General features: G+C 48.0%; 1 protein-coding gene across 1 annotated transcript in view; it reads left to right on the forward strand.

Moving 5' to 3' along the window:
- PLXNC1 (plexin C1) overlaps positions 1-16134 on the forward strand; it is a 156845-nt gene that overhangs the window by 39882 nt on the left and 100829 nt on the right. Inside the window, exon 4 of the mRNA XM_069584197.1 lies at positions 2134-2234. Coding sequence (XP_069440298.1) covers positions 2134-2234 — 101 coding nt within the window. The remainder of the gene's footprint in view (positions 1-2133; positions 2235-16134) is intronic.

Genomic DNA, 16134 nt, shown 5'->3' on the forward strand with positions numbered 1-16134 from the left:
AACCCAAGGAAGATCCTTCCTCAACTCTTGGGGAGATAGGAACAGACAAACTGAAATGCCCTGGTACATCCACAGAACACCAGGTCATTAAAAACAACCGCAAGGGGATAGCTACATGGCTGTGGCATAACCCCTGTAGTGTGTTAAGTTAGAGAAGCAGGTCCAATGTAGTAGTTAAGGTGGCCTTTCTTTACCATGGGCTTCCCTGGTGGCTCACAAGGTAAAGAATCTGCCTACAATGCAGGAGACCCAGGTTTAGTCCCTGGGTTGGGAAGATTCCCTGGAGAAGGAAACGGCTACCCACTCCAGTATTCTTGCCTGGGAAATCTCATGGACACAAGGAGCTTGGCAGGCTACAGTCCATGGGGTTGCAAAGAGTTGGACAGCACTGAGCGACTAACACTTTCACTTTTTTTTCAGAGTAGTTCTCATAGAATGTTCTGGAGACCCATTTTGTACTAAATGTTCTGAGCAAAAGTGGTCCTGGGAGCAGATGTTACCTGCTATATCCCTCCTGCTGCTGCTGCTGCTGCTGCTGCTAAGTCGCTTCAGTCGTGTCCAACTCTGTGCAACCCCATAAACGGCAGCCCTCGAGTATCATAACCAGAGTATTCAAACGCTCTCAGAAGCCTTGTGCTAAGGAAACCTGAAGTGAAGTGAAGTCGCTCAGTCATGTCCGACTCTTTGCAACCCCATAGACTGGGCCCTACCAGGCTCCTCCGTCCAAGGGATTTTCCAGGCAAGAGTACTGGAGTGGGTTGCCATTTCCTTCTCCAGAGGATCTTCCCGACCCAGGGATCGAACCCAGGTCTCCCGCATTGTAGGCAGACGCTTTACCGTCTGAGCCACCAGGGAAGCTGCTTTTTGCCTGTGAGGTTTCACATGTTTGTTGGACCGTGGAAACTTTTTCCAATGTAGTAGCAAGAGCCAGCATTTATTGAGTGTGTATTATGTGCTGGGCAATGTTGGTAATAACCCTGTGAAGTCAGCAATACCATCACCATGACACAGGTGAGAAAACAAGGTCAGAGAGATTCTGTGACATTTGTGAAAACACCCCAGAATTACAAAGATGTCCTGTGAGCTACAAGGAAGTATCCACATTCTGATTAATTTCGGCTCAGGCTCGTGGCCTGCCCGCTGCATCTGTCAGCCACCCTGGGAACTGTGAGATGATGGGTGTGGTTATTCTTCACAAAGTCAACTTAGAATGGACTTTTCATTAGAATGGACTCTGCTTTTCTCACAAACTCCTTCTAGAACTCTGTTTCTCTGTGTGATTTAAGAAGTTACGTATGGTCTCCAGCAGGTACGACTTCCTGGCTCTGAGTTCTGCAGGTTTCCTGACTACCTGCTGTGGGATTTTGCCTGCAAAAAATGTGCCGTGTGAGGCTCAGGTCCTCCCTGCCTCCCCCGGCCCTGCTTGGAGGCTCGGCCTGCCTTTGGGGCCTGGGTTTGCCCATCACCATCTCCCTCTCTGGGGGCTGCTATTTCCTGGCAACTAGAAGAGGCAGCTCCAGGGGCTGAGAATGATTGGAAAACTCCAATTTCCTTTCTTTTTGCCTTCAGTGGAGGGAGTGTGAGCAGTGAGCTGGGAGCTGAGGTGATGGGACACCCCTGAGAGGGGTGTGGCGGGGTGGTCCTCATTTTCATGCCGTGGGTCAACCTCCTGCTGACCCTTGGGGTCAAAGCCTGTTGCTTTCCCCTGATGCTCATCTCCAAGGTGCTGTTGACTATCGCTCTCTGAAAACCAGCTGACCTGATTCCATGATCATGGAAATCACTATTAGCAGATCAGAAAGCTAACTATGTACCTGTTAGCAGAGGTTAACAGAGGTTCACCTGTGAGAACTCTTTAAAAATACAGATTCCTGGGCCCCTGCCCTAGTCCTGCTCAACTTGAGTCTCAGCGGCAGGGGGTCTGGGAATCTGCTGTTTCAAAAGCTCCCCCAGGAGATGGTGATAAACTGCTCCATACACTAGGACTTGAGAACCACTGCCCGATGTCATTACACAGACATTCAGTGTTTGAGTTGATAAATGCCTCCTCGTGGCCCTTCATCAGATAAGGTGTTGGAGTTTTTCTGATGTTGCTTATAATTCCATCTGAGCTGCCATCATCTTTATTTTTAGGTGAGGAGAATTCGTGTTGCGAACTGCGGTAAACATAAATCCTGTTGGGAGTGTTTAGCAGCAACAGACCCTCACTGCGGTTGGTGCCATTCGCTACAAAGGTATTTCCTGAGTTTTCTCACCGACTTGCAATTTTGAAACAGTGTGATGCAGCTGCACACTTGTTGCCCTACTTTAAGGATCCGTTGCAATGACCTGGGGGAACTGATCTCGGCACCCGCTAAAATATCATTGTGTAATCCAAATTCATTCTCGGGGATGTTCCCAGCCACAATGGTGTTACTGAAATCATTTGACCTGGACGGCTGAGAGGGTCCCCAAGCTGGAAGAGTAGGGGGAGTTGGAGGTGGGGGAGAGGGGATAAGTTGGGGCTGTCAATTTTTCTTTTACTTTCTGCAGAGTTCTCCAAGATTAGAGAGAGACAGAAGGTTCTTCCTCAGCGGAGATAAAAGAATAGGCATGTTTGAAATGTTTCAAATGAATCCTCACGATGTCACGCGTTCGGTTGGCTCCGCGGAAGCCTGATTATTGACGATGCTGTCTCCTGATGCGCGGTACAGCTGTGCACAGGCCTGATGTGCAGTCACAGTCTCCGGGCAGAATCTGCCCAGCTCAGTCTTGAATTACGATGTTCACGACCCATCTAGGCTCAGGGCGACTTGTAGCAGCTTCCTCGCCATGGCAGCTCCCAGTGTCTCTGGGACCGGCCTGGTTGGATTCACTGTTGCCATGGCAACCCAGTACTCAGGCTCTGCTATAGAAGTGAGGAGAGGAGAGCCTGCCGCAGCTCAGGCAGAGGAAAACACACACACACACCGTAACAGTGTCTGTCAGGTTGGTGCTTTCAGTTTTTAAAGGTGAAAAAGGATAAGAAAGAGTAGAACAGGGGCAGAGAAGCTGAAGGCTAAACAAGGGGCAATTTGGGGAAAGAAAAGAAGGCTGAGAAAGAGAATTTGAGAGGCTTTTGGGGGGAGGAAGGCAAGAGGAATGAAGGGGAGGGGGGAAATGCAATATACGCAAGAGGTTCAGAAAACAAAATAAAAATATGGGGATGGAATTAATTAAGAGTTCATGGAGGAAGTCTGAAGCTGAGATGCAGCAAGATGCATAATTGCCCTTGCCTTTCACTGAGCTTCCTTACCGGGCTGTTGCCGTCAGAATCACCGGCAGACAAAAGAAGCAGGGCCAGGAAGAGTCTCATGAATAATTGTAATTGGGTAGGAACGTTTTCTTCTTGTGGCTTCCCTAAGACTAGACTTGAAGAAAATGAACTGATCACGAACAGACCTGTATCGCCGCACACCCACTAAGCAGTTTTGCTATAATCTTTGCAACCCTTTCCACTGATGTAGGTTCTCTAGGTTTGCAGAGCTCTGTGCAGGAGTTAATTCAGTAACAGTGGTGGAGCTGGTGGTGATGGTCACCGTGGAGATGTGATTAAATAGCCGCATGTAGCTAGTGGCCACTCTATGGGCAAACACAGGTCTGGCATTCATAAGAGATGTCTGAATTGGAGATGTGAATTTGGGGAGTTAGTAGTGTTCAGATGATACACGTCGTGAAGTCGTAAGACCAGTGAGGGAGGGGGCGTAGATTGAGGAGAGGAGTAGTTGGAGAACTAAGCTTTGAGTTCAGTGAGCATTGGTGCAGGGTTTAGGGGTCAGGGAGATGAAGAAGAAGTAGATCTGAGAGAACAGCCAGAAGCGAGAGGAAAAACTAAAGAAGGTGGCTTCTTGGAGGCCCAGGGAAGAAAGGAGGAGGGGAGTGGTCCATCGCGCCAGATTGTGCTGAGATGTCGAGCAAGAAAAGCAAATTGAACCACTGGACTTAGCAGGTGATTACTGCCAATTGTGACAAGGACAGGAAGTAGTGATAAAACTGTAAAGAGAAAATGAGAAGAGGATGGAGCGGAGACAGCTCTTTGGAGGAGCTTTGCTGAGAAAGACAGCAGAAACACGGAGCAGACATTGCAGGAAAGTGTGAAGTCCAGAGAGTTGGTTTTTAAGATACATGAAATAGCAGTGTTTTTGTGCGGCTGGGAAAGTTCTAGTAGTGTGGGAGAAACTGACAATACAGGAGAGAGAAGAGAATTGTGGGGTGTTGTTTTTCTGCAGATGAAAGAAAATACGGTCTTCTGTGCCAGTGGGGGCCAGGCCTCAGCCAGCCTCAGCCAGCCTCAGCCAGAAGCATGGGACCCTCCATCCTTAGTCCTGGGAGGGCAGGAGGAAAATACGGGCTCAGGAGCAGGTCAGTGGTAGAAGTGTATGCAGTGTCTTTTCATGTGACTTTGCATTATTTCCAGGAACGTATGATGAGTGAGAGTGAGGAGAGGGAGGGAGCCCTGGAGTTGGAAGGGAGACGTGAGGGAAGGCACAGAAGAGAGAGGATGAGAGAACAGAGCTGGGAAATGAAGAGCAGTTGCCAGACAGTGTCAGGGTGCAAGTGAGGCCCATGGTCTTGCTTTTGAAGTGAGAGCAGTACGCCTGGTTCTGCTTTCACAGGTTCCGTTTGGCACTGTGGGCATAGCGGTAGGATAGGGGAGAGTTAGAGTTAGCCAGAGATGGGACTGGTGGCTCAGTGGTAAAGAATCCGCCTGAAATACAGGAGACACAGGTTCAATTCCTGGGTGGGGAAGATCCCCTGGAGGAGGGCATGGCAACCCACTCCAGTACTCTTGCCTGGAGAATCCCCATGGACAGAGGAGCCTGGCAGGCTACCGTCTATGGGGTCACAAAGACTCAGACACGACTGAAGCGGCTAAGCAGCAGCAGGGAGTTTTCAAGAGAGGAAAGTGGGGTCCAGGAGCTGAGGGTGCCTGATGATATGGATTTGGATACTTACAATTGTGGACCCTGGGCTCCAAGCTGGAAGTGAGCTCTAAGGAGGGAGGTGAGGATGGGCGTGAGGGATGGCAAAAGGTAGCCAGCTCTGTGCAGGGGAGATTGTTTTGGGGTTTAAGACTTGTGGGACCTGGGGACCTGGAGACCTGGAGAAGTCCCCTGGACTATGGGGAACTTGAAATTAAGGTCACGGAGGGGTCAGAGTTATTGGTCCTGACAGGGCCTGGGGTGGGATTCTGTAACAGAAGTAGGGTGGAGGACAAGATCATTGGCAGAGAGGGTGGGCAACTTAGGGGTCACAGTGCTTGCTGGGCAAGTCTTCAAGAAGGACTATGGAACAATTTTGGAGGAACTGAGGAGCAAGATATTCAAAAAAAGAAAGGTATTGCCTGCAGGCTGCATGGTCTGTGGATGGTCGTGATGGGGTGGGCCTTGGGGGCCTCTGGAGAGATGGCCCAATGGCTTGAGCTTCCGAGCTGGGGTGTGGGGAGCAGGCTTGGAAAGAAGGGAAGAAGAATCATTCTAAAGAGGCAGCAAGAAACAAGGAGGACCCTTATGATGAGGGAGAGGAAGCAGCCAGCCCTTGGTGGGCTGCAGGAATCGGCATCCTCAGGGAGAGCCTGGTTTCAGGATGAACAAAACAGTGAAGGGAACAGCTGGAGAAGCTGAAGACTCCAGGGATTTTATTGATGATGGGCTGTGATAAAGGAGTTCCAGCCTTCTAGAAAAGGCTGCTCATAGCTTCTGCTGCTTCTGCTCTTGTTCCCTTACCCCTGCCCCAAGAGGAGTGGGCGTTTAAAAATCTCAACCAGATCATTTTATTCCCCAGCTTAAAAACCTCCACTGGCCTCCATTGTAGAATTCAGTCTGACTCCCTTACTCACAGGACCTGAATACAGAGCTTCTAAGAATCAGGCCCTTGGTTACTTGGCCCTTTCGTTCTAACTTAAGACTATGCCAGGCTTGTTCCTCCCACAGGGACTTTTCACCAGCTGTTTCCTCAATCTAGAAAATTCTTCCCCAAATCTTGCCACGGTTGGTGCTTTCTTACTCATCAGGTCCCAGCACGCGCATCTCCCCCCCTACTAATGACCCAGTGTGAAGTAGCCTCACCTCACTCCCAGTGACATCACTGTTTTATTTTATTCCTGGCCTCATCACTACCTGGCTTCCCTGGGTTCAGTCCCAGAGTCAGGAAGATCCTCTGGAGAAGGAAATGGAAACCCACTCCAGTATTCTTGCCTGGAGAATCCCATGGACAGAAGAGCCTTCTGAGCTACAGTCCATGGGGTCACAAAGAGGTGGACATGACGGAGCAGCTACCCCCCCACCCCACACACACACACACATCACTACCTGAATGATCTTCTTTCTCTGCCTCTTCCTTTATTAAAATGTAAGTTGCTTGGGAGCCTCGTCTTGTTCATGACCATATCCCCAGAATCTAGAACAGTGCCTGGCACATGATAGGTGCTTTAAAAATGCATGTTAAATGAATGGAGATTGAGTGGTTGGGAAAGTCTACCAATGGTAGGCTGAGATGTGTTAAGTATGATTAAAACATTCCAGGTTTGTGAACTGATGGCCCTTCCCAGCCATGTCAGATCACTTGGTTTCAAACTGGCTTGGTTCTGGCCTAAGATGAAATAAAACTAAGCCTCATATCTGTGACTCATGTTAAGCTCCCAGTACCATTCAAAATTAGGAATTCTAAAGGGGGATGTTTCCTTATAACTGTAGCGCATCCCACTGTATTTATTTTAAATGTCACAGATTTATTTAGAAAAATAATTTGTTTTCTCTTTTGAGAAGGTTGAGTTTTATTACATAGATGTCTAGAAAGTGGATGTGTTGAGGGGGGTGGTGGTGTGCAAGAAAATGATCTTAGCTTCCTTTGGATCGAGTACGAAGAATGGGCATCCAGTATAAGCTGATAAAAAGCAATTAGACAAACAATGAGCTCAAAAAAGTCTAGTATTTTATTGTTGGAACCTCAGATCCAACCTATGCTGAATTTTTCTGTGTGGGTGGAAAGTGAATTTTTGCAGGCTGAATATCTTGGGTTTGAAAGCAGCTTCTCAGTTTCTCCCATATTGCAAAGCATAGCACATGTGTTCAGTTATGGATTTCCACAAAACTGGCAATCCTGAACCAATGAACGGGTGAGGTTCCAAAAGTTCATTTGCAAATTTGTTTGGCACTCCGAATGCATTTTTCCCATAGAAATAATGTCATAAATTAAGGGCTGATTCCCAAGTCAGCCCACAAAATTCAATTTATTTAATTTCAATAAATATTTATTGAATATCTACCAAGAACCCAATGTGGGAAGTGACATAACTAGGTGATATTGGGAGAAATCAGATGTCATTCTTGGCCTTAAAGAATTTACATGCCAGCTAAAGAGACAGACCCATCACTGGCCAAGGTTCATTCATTCAGTCATATATCACATCAACAGATTTCCTGAGCACCTACTATGTGCTTGGGACACAGTTCTTTCTTGCCCACATTGAGCTTGCAGTCTGCTGCTGCGGCTGAGTCACTTCAGTTGTGTCTGACTCTGTGCGACCCCATAGACGGCAGCCCACCAGGATGCCCCATCCCTGGGATTCTCCAGGCAAGAACACTGGAGTGGGTTGCCATTTCCTTCTCCAATGCATGAAAGTGAAAAGTGAAAGTGAAGTTGCTCAGTCGTGTCTGACTCTTCACGACCCCATGGACTGCAGCCTTCCAGGCTCCTCCATCCATGGGATTTTCCAGGCAAGAGTACTGGAGTGGGGTGCCATTGCCTTTTCCGTTGCAGTCTAGTGAGGGATAAAAACAAAAAAAAGCGAAAAATGAAGTCGCTCAGTCGTGCTGTGTCTGACTCTTCCTGACCCCATGGACTGTAGCCTGCCAGGCTCCTCCATCCATGGGATTCTCCAGGCAAGAGTACTGGAGTGGGTTGCCATTGCCTTCTCCAGGGGATCTTCTGACCCAGGGATTGAACCCGGGTCTCCCGCACTGCAGGCAGACTCTACCATCTGAGCCACCAGGGAAGCCCAGTGAGTCATAGAGACAGTGTTATTAGTCAGGTCTGCTCCAGTAATACTGTGTTAGCCAACAGATTCTCAGTGGCTTACAAGAACAAAAATTTGTTTTTCTTGCTCATGGTTCAGCTCCAGTGGAGGGTGGGGGTGGGAAGGGGACTCTCTGTCAAGTTGTAGGTGGAAAGTTTGGTTCAGATCTGCTTCACATGTCTGCATGTACTCTCCTCAAGGCAGACAGCAGAAGTGCAAGGACCCAAGCTAAACTCTGTGGTGCATGCAGAGCCTCCACTCATGTCATGTTTGCTGATATTCCGTTGGCAAGCAAGCCACATAGCCAAGTCCAGCATCAGTGAGGTAGGGGTACACACTGCACCTGCTCCAGCCTCATTCTAGCACAGGAGAGACTGCAGAGCTGGGAACACCAATTCAGTCTACCCCAACACGCCGAGGGGTTTCCAATCTGTTAATCTTGATAAGTGAATAGAGAGTAATAACGTTTAGCACAGAGGAAGTGGAGGATTCCATGGAGGCACATTTTAAAAAAAATCTAAATAATAAATAGCACATGTTGGCGAGGATGTGGAAAAAGTGAAACTCTTGTGCACTGTTGGTGAGAATGTAAATTGGTGCAGCCACTATGGAAAACATTGTAGAGGTCCCTCAAAAAAATTGAAAATAGAACCATCATGTGATCCAGCAATGCCGCACCTAGGTACTTTTCTTCAGAAAATGAACACTAATTCAAACAGAGACGTGCATTCCCATGTTCATTGCAGTGTTATTCACAATAGACGAGGTGTGGAAGCCACCTAAGTATCCTTTGATAGATGAGTGGATAAAGAAGTTGTGGTGTATGTACACAATGGACTGCTACTCAGACCTTTAAAAAATGAAATCTTGCCATTCATTCACAGCAACGTGCATGGGCCTAGAGGGTATTAAGCTAAGTGAAATGAGTCAGGCAGAGAAAGACAGATATTGGATGGATTTCACTTGAATGTGGAATCTAAAAAAATGTGAACAGAAATAGCAATGGAAACAGAGTCGTAGGTACAGAGACAAACAGGTGATGGCCTGAGAGGAGAGGGATGGGGAGGTGCAATAGGTGAGGGAGATTGAGAGGTACAGACTTCCGGTACAAAATAAACGAGTCATGGGAGTGAAATGTACCGCTGGAGAATATATGGTAATAATTAATAATAATTAGTAGTAGTAATTATAAAATGGAATAATGATTAATGATGAGAATATGGTAGTAACTTTGTATGGTGACAGATGGTACCTAGACTTGTCCTGGTGACTGTTTCATAATGTATAGAAATATCAAATCACTATATTGTGCACCTGGATCTAACAGTGTTATAGGTCAATTATACTTCAGTTAAAAAGACAACCACAGGTTCAGTGGACATGAATCCATCAATCAAAGAAAAGCAACCTAAACTTAGGTCACAGAAGGCTTCCTGGAGGAAGGGATGTCTAAACTGAGCCTGAAATGTGAGCAACAGAGGGCATCCAGGTACAGAGAGAGGAGGTAGAGGAGACTGAGGGAACAGGCCATGCGAAGGCTGGGAGCTGGGGGAGCGCTTGGCCTGACAGGCAGTATGGCGCAAGGGTGTGGTCTGAGGAGTGTTAGTTAGTGCGGATAGACGGGGTGGGGGAGAAGGACTCTTATAGCCCGCGTCAAAGGTCTGAATTTTCCTGGGAAGGCTTTGGGAAGCCATTCTGGGTTTTGATCAGAAGGCAGACCGGATCACTTGTGTGGTGCAGAACAAGCATTCTGGCACAAGGCAGTCTAGAGAAGACACCGCTGGAAACCCGCAGATCACTGAGAAGGTGGCTGTGAACCAGCAAGAGACTGGACACTGAATTAGAGAGATGATCGTGGGGATGGAGAGAAGCAGGCGGATTTAAGGGCTGGCTGGAAGATAGAAGTAACAGGACTTAGTGATTAATTGGATTCCTCCCTTGAGTCTGACACACTAAAAATAGGGCCATAAAATGAAAAATAAAATATCAAGGTGGCCACTGTTTTTCTGGAAGATGTATTCTTTCTCTCTTGATCTAAGTCCTCACAAAAAGAGTAATGATACCCAAGCCTACACTGGATGCCTACTGTTTCTCAGGCCTTGTACTTGGCTCTGGGTGGGAACGCAAAGGATGGGTACCTAAGTTAGATGGAGGAGGACTTCTGAGAGATGTGAAGCTGGGTCTCAAGTCCTGGGACTTTGCTGTTGAAATGATAGGGGAAAGAGTGGAAGTATCTGGCTTGGGTACCAGAGGGACCGAGGTATTATTGACTGAGCAGGAGTTTAGAAAGACTAGCCAGTTTGGGATGCCCAGCAATGCAGGGGATGACTTCCACACTGGAAGGAGGAGTCCAGCAGAGAAAGAAGAGTGCAGACGTGGAGTCAGTGTGTTTGGGATCGAATCCAGGCCCCTGTGTTTCTTATCATCTCTGTGCCAAATCTCCTCCTCTATAAAGCAGGGGCTTCCCTGGTAGCTCAGCTGGTAAAGAATCTGCCTGCAAAGCAGGAGACCCTGCTTTGATTCCTGGGTCAGGAAGATGCCCTGGAGAAGGGATAGGCTACCCACTCCAGTATCCTTGGGGTTCCCTGGTGGCTCAGCTGGTAAAAAATCCGCCTGCAATGCAAGAGTTCCAGGTTTTATCCATGGGTTGGGAAGATCCCCTGGAGAAGGGAATGGTTACCCACTCCAGTATTCTGGCCTGGAGAATTCCATGGACTCTACAGTCCATGGGGTTGCAAAGAGTGGGGCACGACTGAATGACTTTCACTTTCATAAAGCAGAGTAGTAACAGTACCTCTCTTGGAGGGTTGTTGAGAGAATGAAATCAGACGATGTACATAAAGTCCTAGGCACAGTTCCTCTTCGTAGGAAGCACCGTAGTGATGTTAGCTGTTATGGCGAACGCCCAGAGGAAGGAGCGGTTGGTTGTAACCAAGGCTGGGAAAAGCTTCAGAGAAGAGGTCACGTTAAAATTGGGTCCTGGGGGAGAGGAGAATATTGGATCTTGAAGCCTAAGGAGAATTTCACCAAGGGTGGGGGGCGAGGGATAATTCAGGCAGCAGAACCAGCACAATAAGGGTTTGATCTTTTCATTTTATTTTCCTTTTTGGCTGCACAGCCTGTGAGATCTTAGTTCCCCAACCAGGGCTCAAACCCATGGCCCCTGCAGTGGCAGCACGGCTGGGCCACAGGGGCAGTCCTGACAATAGGAGATCTTTTGAGGGAAAGGGCTCCAACTGAATCGTCTCACCCCAGCACTTCTCTAGAAGGAGGAAGTAGATGGGGAGGGGCCGGGAAGGAAAGGTTTCTGAATCTGGACTTTATTAGTTGGTTCTGGGAACTTAGGAGTTTTCAGCAGAGGACCGAAACAATCATATCTGTGTTCTTAAAAGACAATCCTGATGGCAGAGAAGATGAAGTGCATTAAGCTAAGCATTAACCATGCCACACTTGCCACTCCTCCCCTTCTAGGGTTGCTGCCTTCCAGTATGTTTATGAAGAGTGAGTTTACCTGCTGCCTCTTCCTGAGTCATCTACTTACCAGCCCTTTCTCCAAACTTCACGTAGCCCACCACCTCTCCCAACACCATCACGGGCTCCACCTGGGGTCCCAGTCACGTGATGGAACCAAGGCTGGGTCCTCTTCAGAAAACGTACATGTCAGGAAAGCCACACTCATCTTTATGGTCCTGTCCTGGAAAGCCCCGCCTCCAGAGCATGTGTACAGGATGGGGACAAAGCCCCCAGGCATGCTGATTTTAAAGTATCTGTAGACTCCCCTCACTTATTTGTATGAGTGCAACACTTACTCACATCCTCTACGTTTCTTCCACGGTGGCAGTTGGAAGACTTCCAAGCAGCCCTTGGTGGCAGTTTTTAGGTTTTCATCTGCTGGTTGGCTGTTTGACTCATGACACTGTGAAAGAGGTCCTTTTTCAACTTGGCGTAACAACAGACTTGCTGAAAGGGGGTAACAGAAGGTGATTTGAATGCTGGTAAGAAAAATTAAAATCAGCCTGCTAAACATATTCATCCTCAACACCCCAGAGTAATAAGCACAAAGAATTCAATGATTTGCTTATGGACGTACTCAGTCCCCTACATCGCTCTCCTGTCTTGAGATCTTCCTTCCCTCCCTCTCCCAAGAGACACTGCTTTCTCAAGTCTCCCCTAAGCATCACCTGTAAGGCCTAGGAGCTGCTGTTGCCTGAGAATTCAACCAAGGTGACCCATGGTGCATGGTAACCCATAAACACATTCCTCTGAAGTTTGAGTTACTCTGGTTTGGTCTACCATTGTGAAAGGCGGGCACTCTGCAGCAGAGAAGGCCACTGGGGGCTTTTCAGTGGAGGAATCCATCAGGATATGCCCATTTCTCCTTCAGAATGCAGTTACAGAGCCCCTTCCCTAGGAAGCCTGCCTTGAGCCTAGGCTCAGCCAGGAGACAGGGTCCCCAGGCACGGAGGAGGATCTGCTTACCACACGTCAGATGCTATGCCCTGAATGTCCCCTGCGTGTTCCATTTAGTCCTCCTGGTACCCTGTGAAGTAAGCACTTATTACAGTACCCGCTTTTAAGATGAGAAAACAGCCTTAGGTTTCTGTATCCATTTCCTACTTCTGCTGTAGCAAATAACTACAACCTTGCAGGCATAAACAACATACACTTATTATCTTACAGATCTGGAGGTTGGAAGTCTGTAGAGGGTTTTGCTGGGTTAAAACTAGAGTGTAGAAAGGACTGTGTTCCTTCCGGAGCCCATAGGGAGAATCCATTTCCTGTCTTTTCAAGTTTCTGGAGGCACCTACATTCCTTGGCTTGTGGCGTCTTCTTGAATCTTCAAAGTCAGCAGCGTAGCCTCTTCAGACCTTTCTGGCTCTGAATTCTGTTTCCATTATCGCATCTCCGTCTTTGACCCTCCCGCTTCCTCTTACGGGGACCCTTGAGATTACTTTAAGCTCACTTAGATAATCTGAAAGAATCTCCCCATTTTAAGATTCTTAATCACATCTTTGAAGTCCTTTTTGCCAAGTAAGGCAACACATTCACAACTTCAAGAGATTAAGACATAGATATCTTTGGGGTCATTCATCTGCTTCCTATAGCTTGTATAAGCAGTGGAAACAGGATTAAAGTCTAGGCTTAGATCTAGGCTCTAACTCCCAAGCCAGTACCTTTACCTACCACCATAGTGAAAGGGAGGAGAAACCTAGAGACATTATCCCTCCTGGTGGTGGTGGGGAGAAGGGAGAGCCTGCTCCAGATGGACCCACCATGGAAGACTGGTTACACATCTGGGTCAACCTGAGTTATGGGAACCCTTCTACAGCTTGAGAGTTGAAGCATCCATGCATTTACTTAGCAGATTTGGGTGTGTGTTCTGGCTGTGCTGGGTCTTTATTGCTGTTCATGGGCATTCTCCAGTTGCAGAGAGTGGGCACTACTCTCTAGTTTGGTACAGGGGCTTCCCGTTGCAGTGGCTTCTCTTGTTGTGGAGCACAGGCTGTCCAGCACATGCTCAGTAGTTTCAGCCCATGGGCTTAGTTGCTCCACAGCATGTGGGATCTTCCCGGACCAGGAATCAAACCTGTGTCCCCTGCATTGGCTGGTGGATTCTGCAGACTCTCAACCCCTGGACTTTCTGGGAAGTCCTACTTAACAAATCTTTATGGAGCACCTAGTGTGTGACAGACACTGTTCTCAGTAAGCATCTAGGTTCTCTAGCGATGAACAGCTCAGCCCCATGTCTTTGCCCCCGTGCAGGTCCTTCTAGAGATGTATTAGTTTCCTAAAACTGTCATAACCAATGGCACACACTCAGTGGCTTCAAACAGTGAAGATTTATTCTCTCATAGTTCTGGAGGCTAGAAATCCAGAATCATGGTATCAGCAGGGCCATGATCTCTCTGAAACCTCAAGGGGAGAAACCTTCCTCTCCCCTTCAAGCTTCTGGTGGCTTCCAGTGTGTCTTGGTTCGTGGCAGCATATCTCTAACCTCTGCCTCCAGCTTTACGTGGCCTTTTTCCTCTTCATGTGTCCAAATTGTCTTCTCCTTTCTCTTGTCAAGGCACTGGTCATTGAATGCCCTAAATCCAGAATGACTTCATCTTGAGACGCTTAACTTATGACATCTGCAGAGGCGCTTTTTCCAAATCAGGTCACATTCTGAGGTTCTGAGTGGACATGAATTAGGGGTGGAACATTACTGACCCAACTACATGAGGGAAGAGTGAAAATAAATAAGAACATAGCGTGTCAGATGTGATCACCCTTAGGAAGAAAAATAAAGCTGAGGAGGGGGTAGGGCTTGCCAGCTGGAGGCAGGGGAGGTTAGTTTCAATCAGAAGGTCCTGGGAAGCCTCACAGAGAAGAGGGCAGTTGAGCCAAGACCCAAAGGAGCGCACTCCACCTTGGGATGTCCCCTTTGGAGGCTGTGGCCAGGAAGTCAATTCATGACAGAAGACGGCTCCCAGTTCTGCATCCGTCCCCCCTTTCCTTCCAACCTGGGACGTGTCCTCATGCTGCATTCTGTGCTGTGACACTCCTTTATGGTCCAGTGAGGCTCTAACGGCAGCGATCAGGAAAATAATGGGATTTGGGGGCCGCCCCTCCTCCTTGTGTGAGGACCCCATTGTGCCGACTAATTGTGTAGAAGCAAGCAGGACAACTGTCTGTGGGGTGGAAGTAGTGGGGAGCAGAGAGGAATATGTTATTCGGGCCTCAGGGCATCACTGAATTACCCTGGCAGAAGCCGAACCCATGCATCGGGGTTACCAAGGAGGCTGAAAGGGATGTGGGGGCCTTCTCATGCTGGAGGGGGGTCTTCAGTGGACCCAAGTCCCCTGGGTTCTTCATCATCTTTGTCAGCTGTTAGAAGAGCCATGAATATTTCAAAGCAGAAGGTGGAGAGGGGATGAAACCATGAAGGCGCCCAGCTTTTGGCACCCAGGCAGCTGACAGTGGCTGGCACAGAGGGAATGCTTACCATACTCAGAAGCCAGTTTTGTTCGGTCCAGCTTCAGTCTCCAAACTACTTATCCTCACATCTTTTAAATTGATGCTGTGTAGCTCGAGCAGGTACCATTAGGAACACCCCTTTTAGTAAACATATGTTTTAATGGAATAGTTTTTTTTTTTTTTGAAATGACCTTATCTCAGCAGGCACTTTCATAAGTATGTATCGATTGGCTTTTAAAAATTCCTCAGATGTTTTCACTCGTCTTGGTGACCTGGTGCTTTTCCTGTTCCCAACAACAACTCCACATTGAAACCAATGTTCCTGTCTTCATTGGAAGCCTTCCTGCCAGGCTTTGATGTTTTTGCTCTTGAGTACCAGTGAGGTTTTATAGCGTTTGGGCCCTTGTATCCCGCTCAGGGAGAGTGGACCATTTCTGAAACACCCCATGTGCGATTCGATGTTACTTTTAGGAAGATGGGTTTTATTGCTGCCTGCTTTTTACTGATGGGGGAAACCGAGGTCCTGAGAAGCTGAAGAGTGCTTCCCATTTCAGAACAAATGTGTGGGAGAGCAGCTTGGAACCCAGATCTTCCTGACTTGAGAGACATCATTTCCCATCTTTATTTCCAGGCTACCTATTCTTTACGAACACCTCCCTTAAATTCGCCAGTTCAGGGTATGCCTTTGGAAATTAAAATACCCTCATCACCCACCAAAGAGCCACATGAGGTGAAGGCCACACATCCCTTTTTTGTGTGAGTGCTTCAGTCTGCAGATGTGGTGCACGTGTGCTGAATAGCTCCAAGTGTCCAGACAAAGGCTGGTTTCCCACCACGCCAGGCACTGGCCAGCCCAGTGAACGAAAATCTGTGAAACAACTTCTGCTGGTATCGTGGAGGCATAGACAAGAATTTAGTCACTTGAACATTTAATTCTTAATCCAGTTCAGTGAACATGTGTTGAATACCAGTCATGGGCCAGGTCCGGTACTAGGCCCTGCTGCTGCTGCTGCTGCTGCTGCTAAGTGGCTTCAGTCGTGTCCGACTCTGTGTGACCCCATAGACGGCAGCCCACCAGGCTCCCCCGTCCCTGGCATTCTCCAGGCAAGAACACTGGAGTGGGTTGCCATTTCCTTCTCCAA

Source organism: Ovis canadensis, chromosome 3 (genome assembly GCF_042477335.2).
Source record: "Ovis canadensis isolate MfBH-ARS-UI-01 breed Bighorn chromosome 3, ARS-UI_OviCan_v2, whole genome shotgun sequence".
NCBI classification, from domain to species: Eukaryota; Metazoa; Chordata; class Mammalia; order Artiodactyla; family Bovidae; genus Ovis; species Ovis canadensis.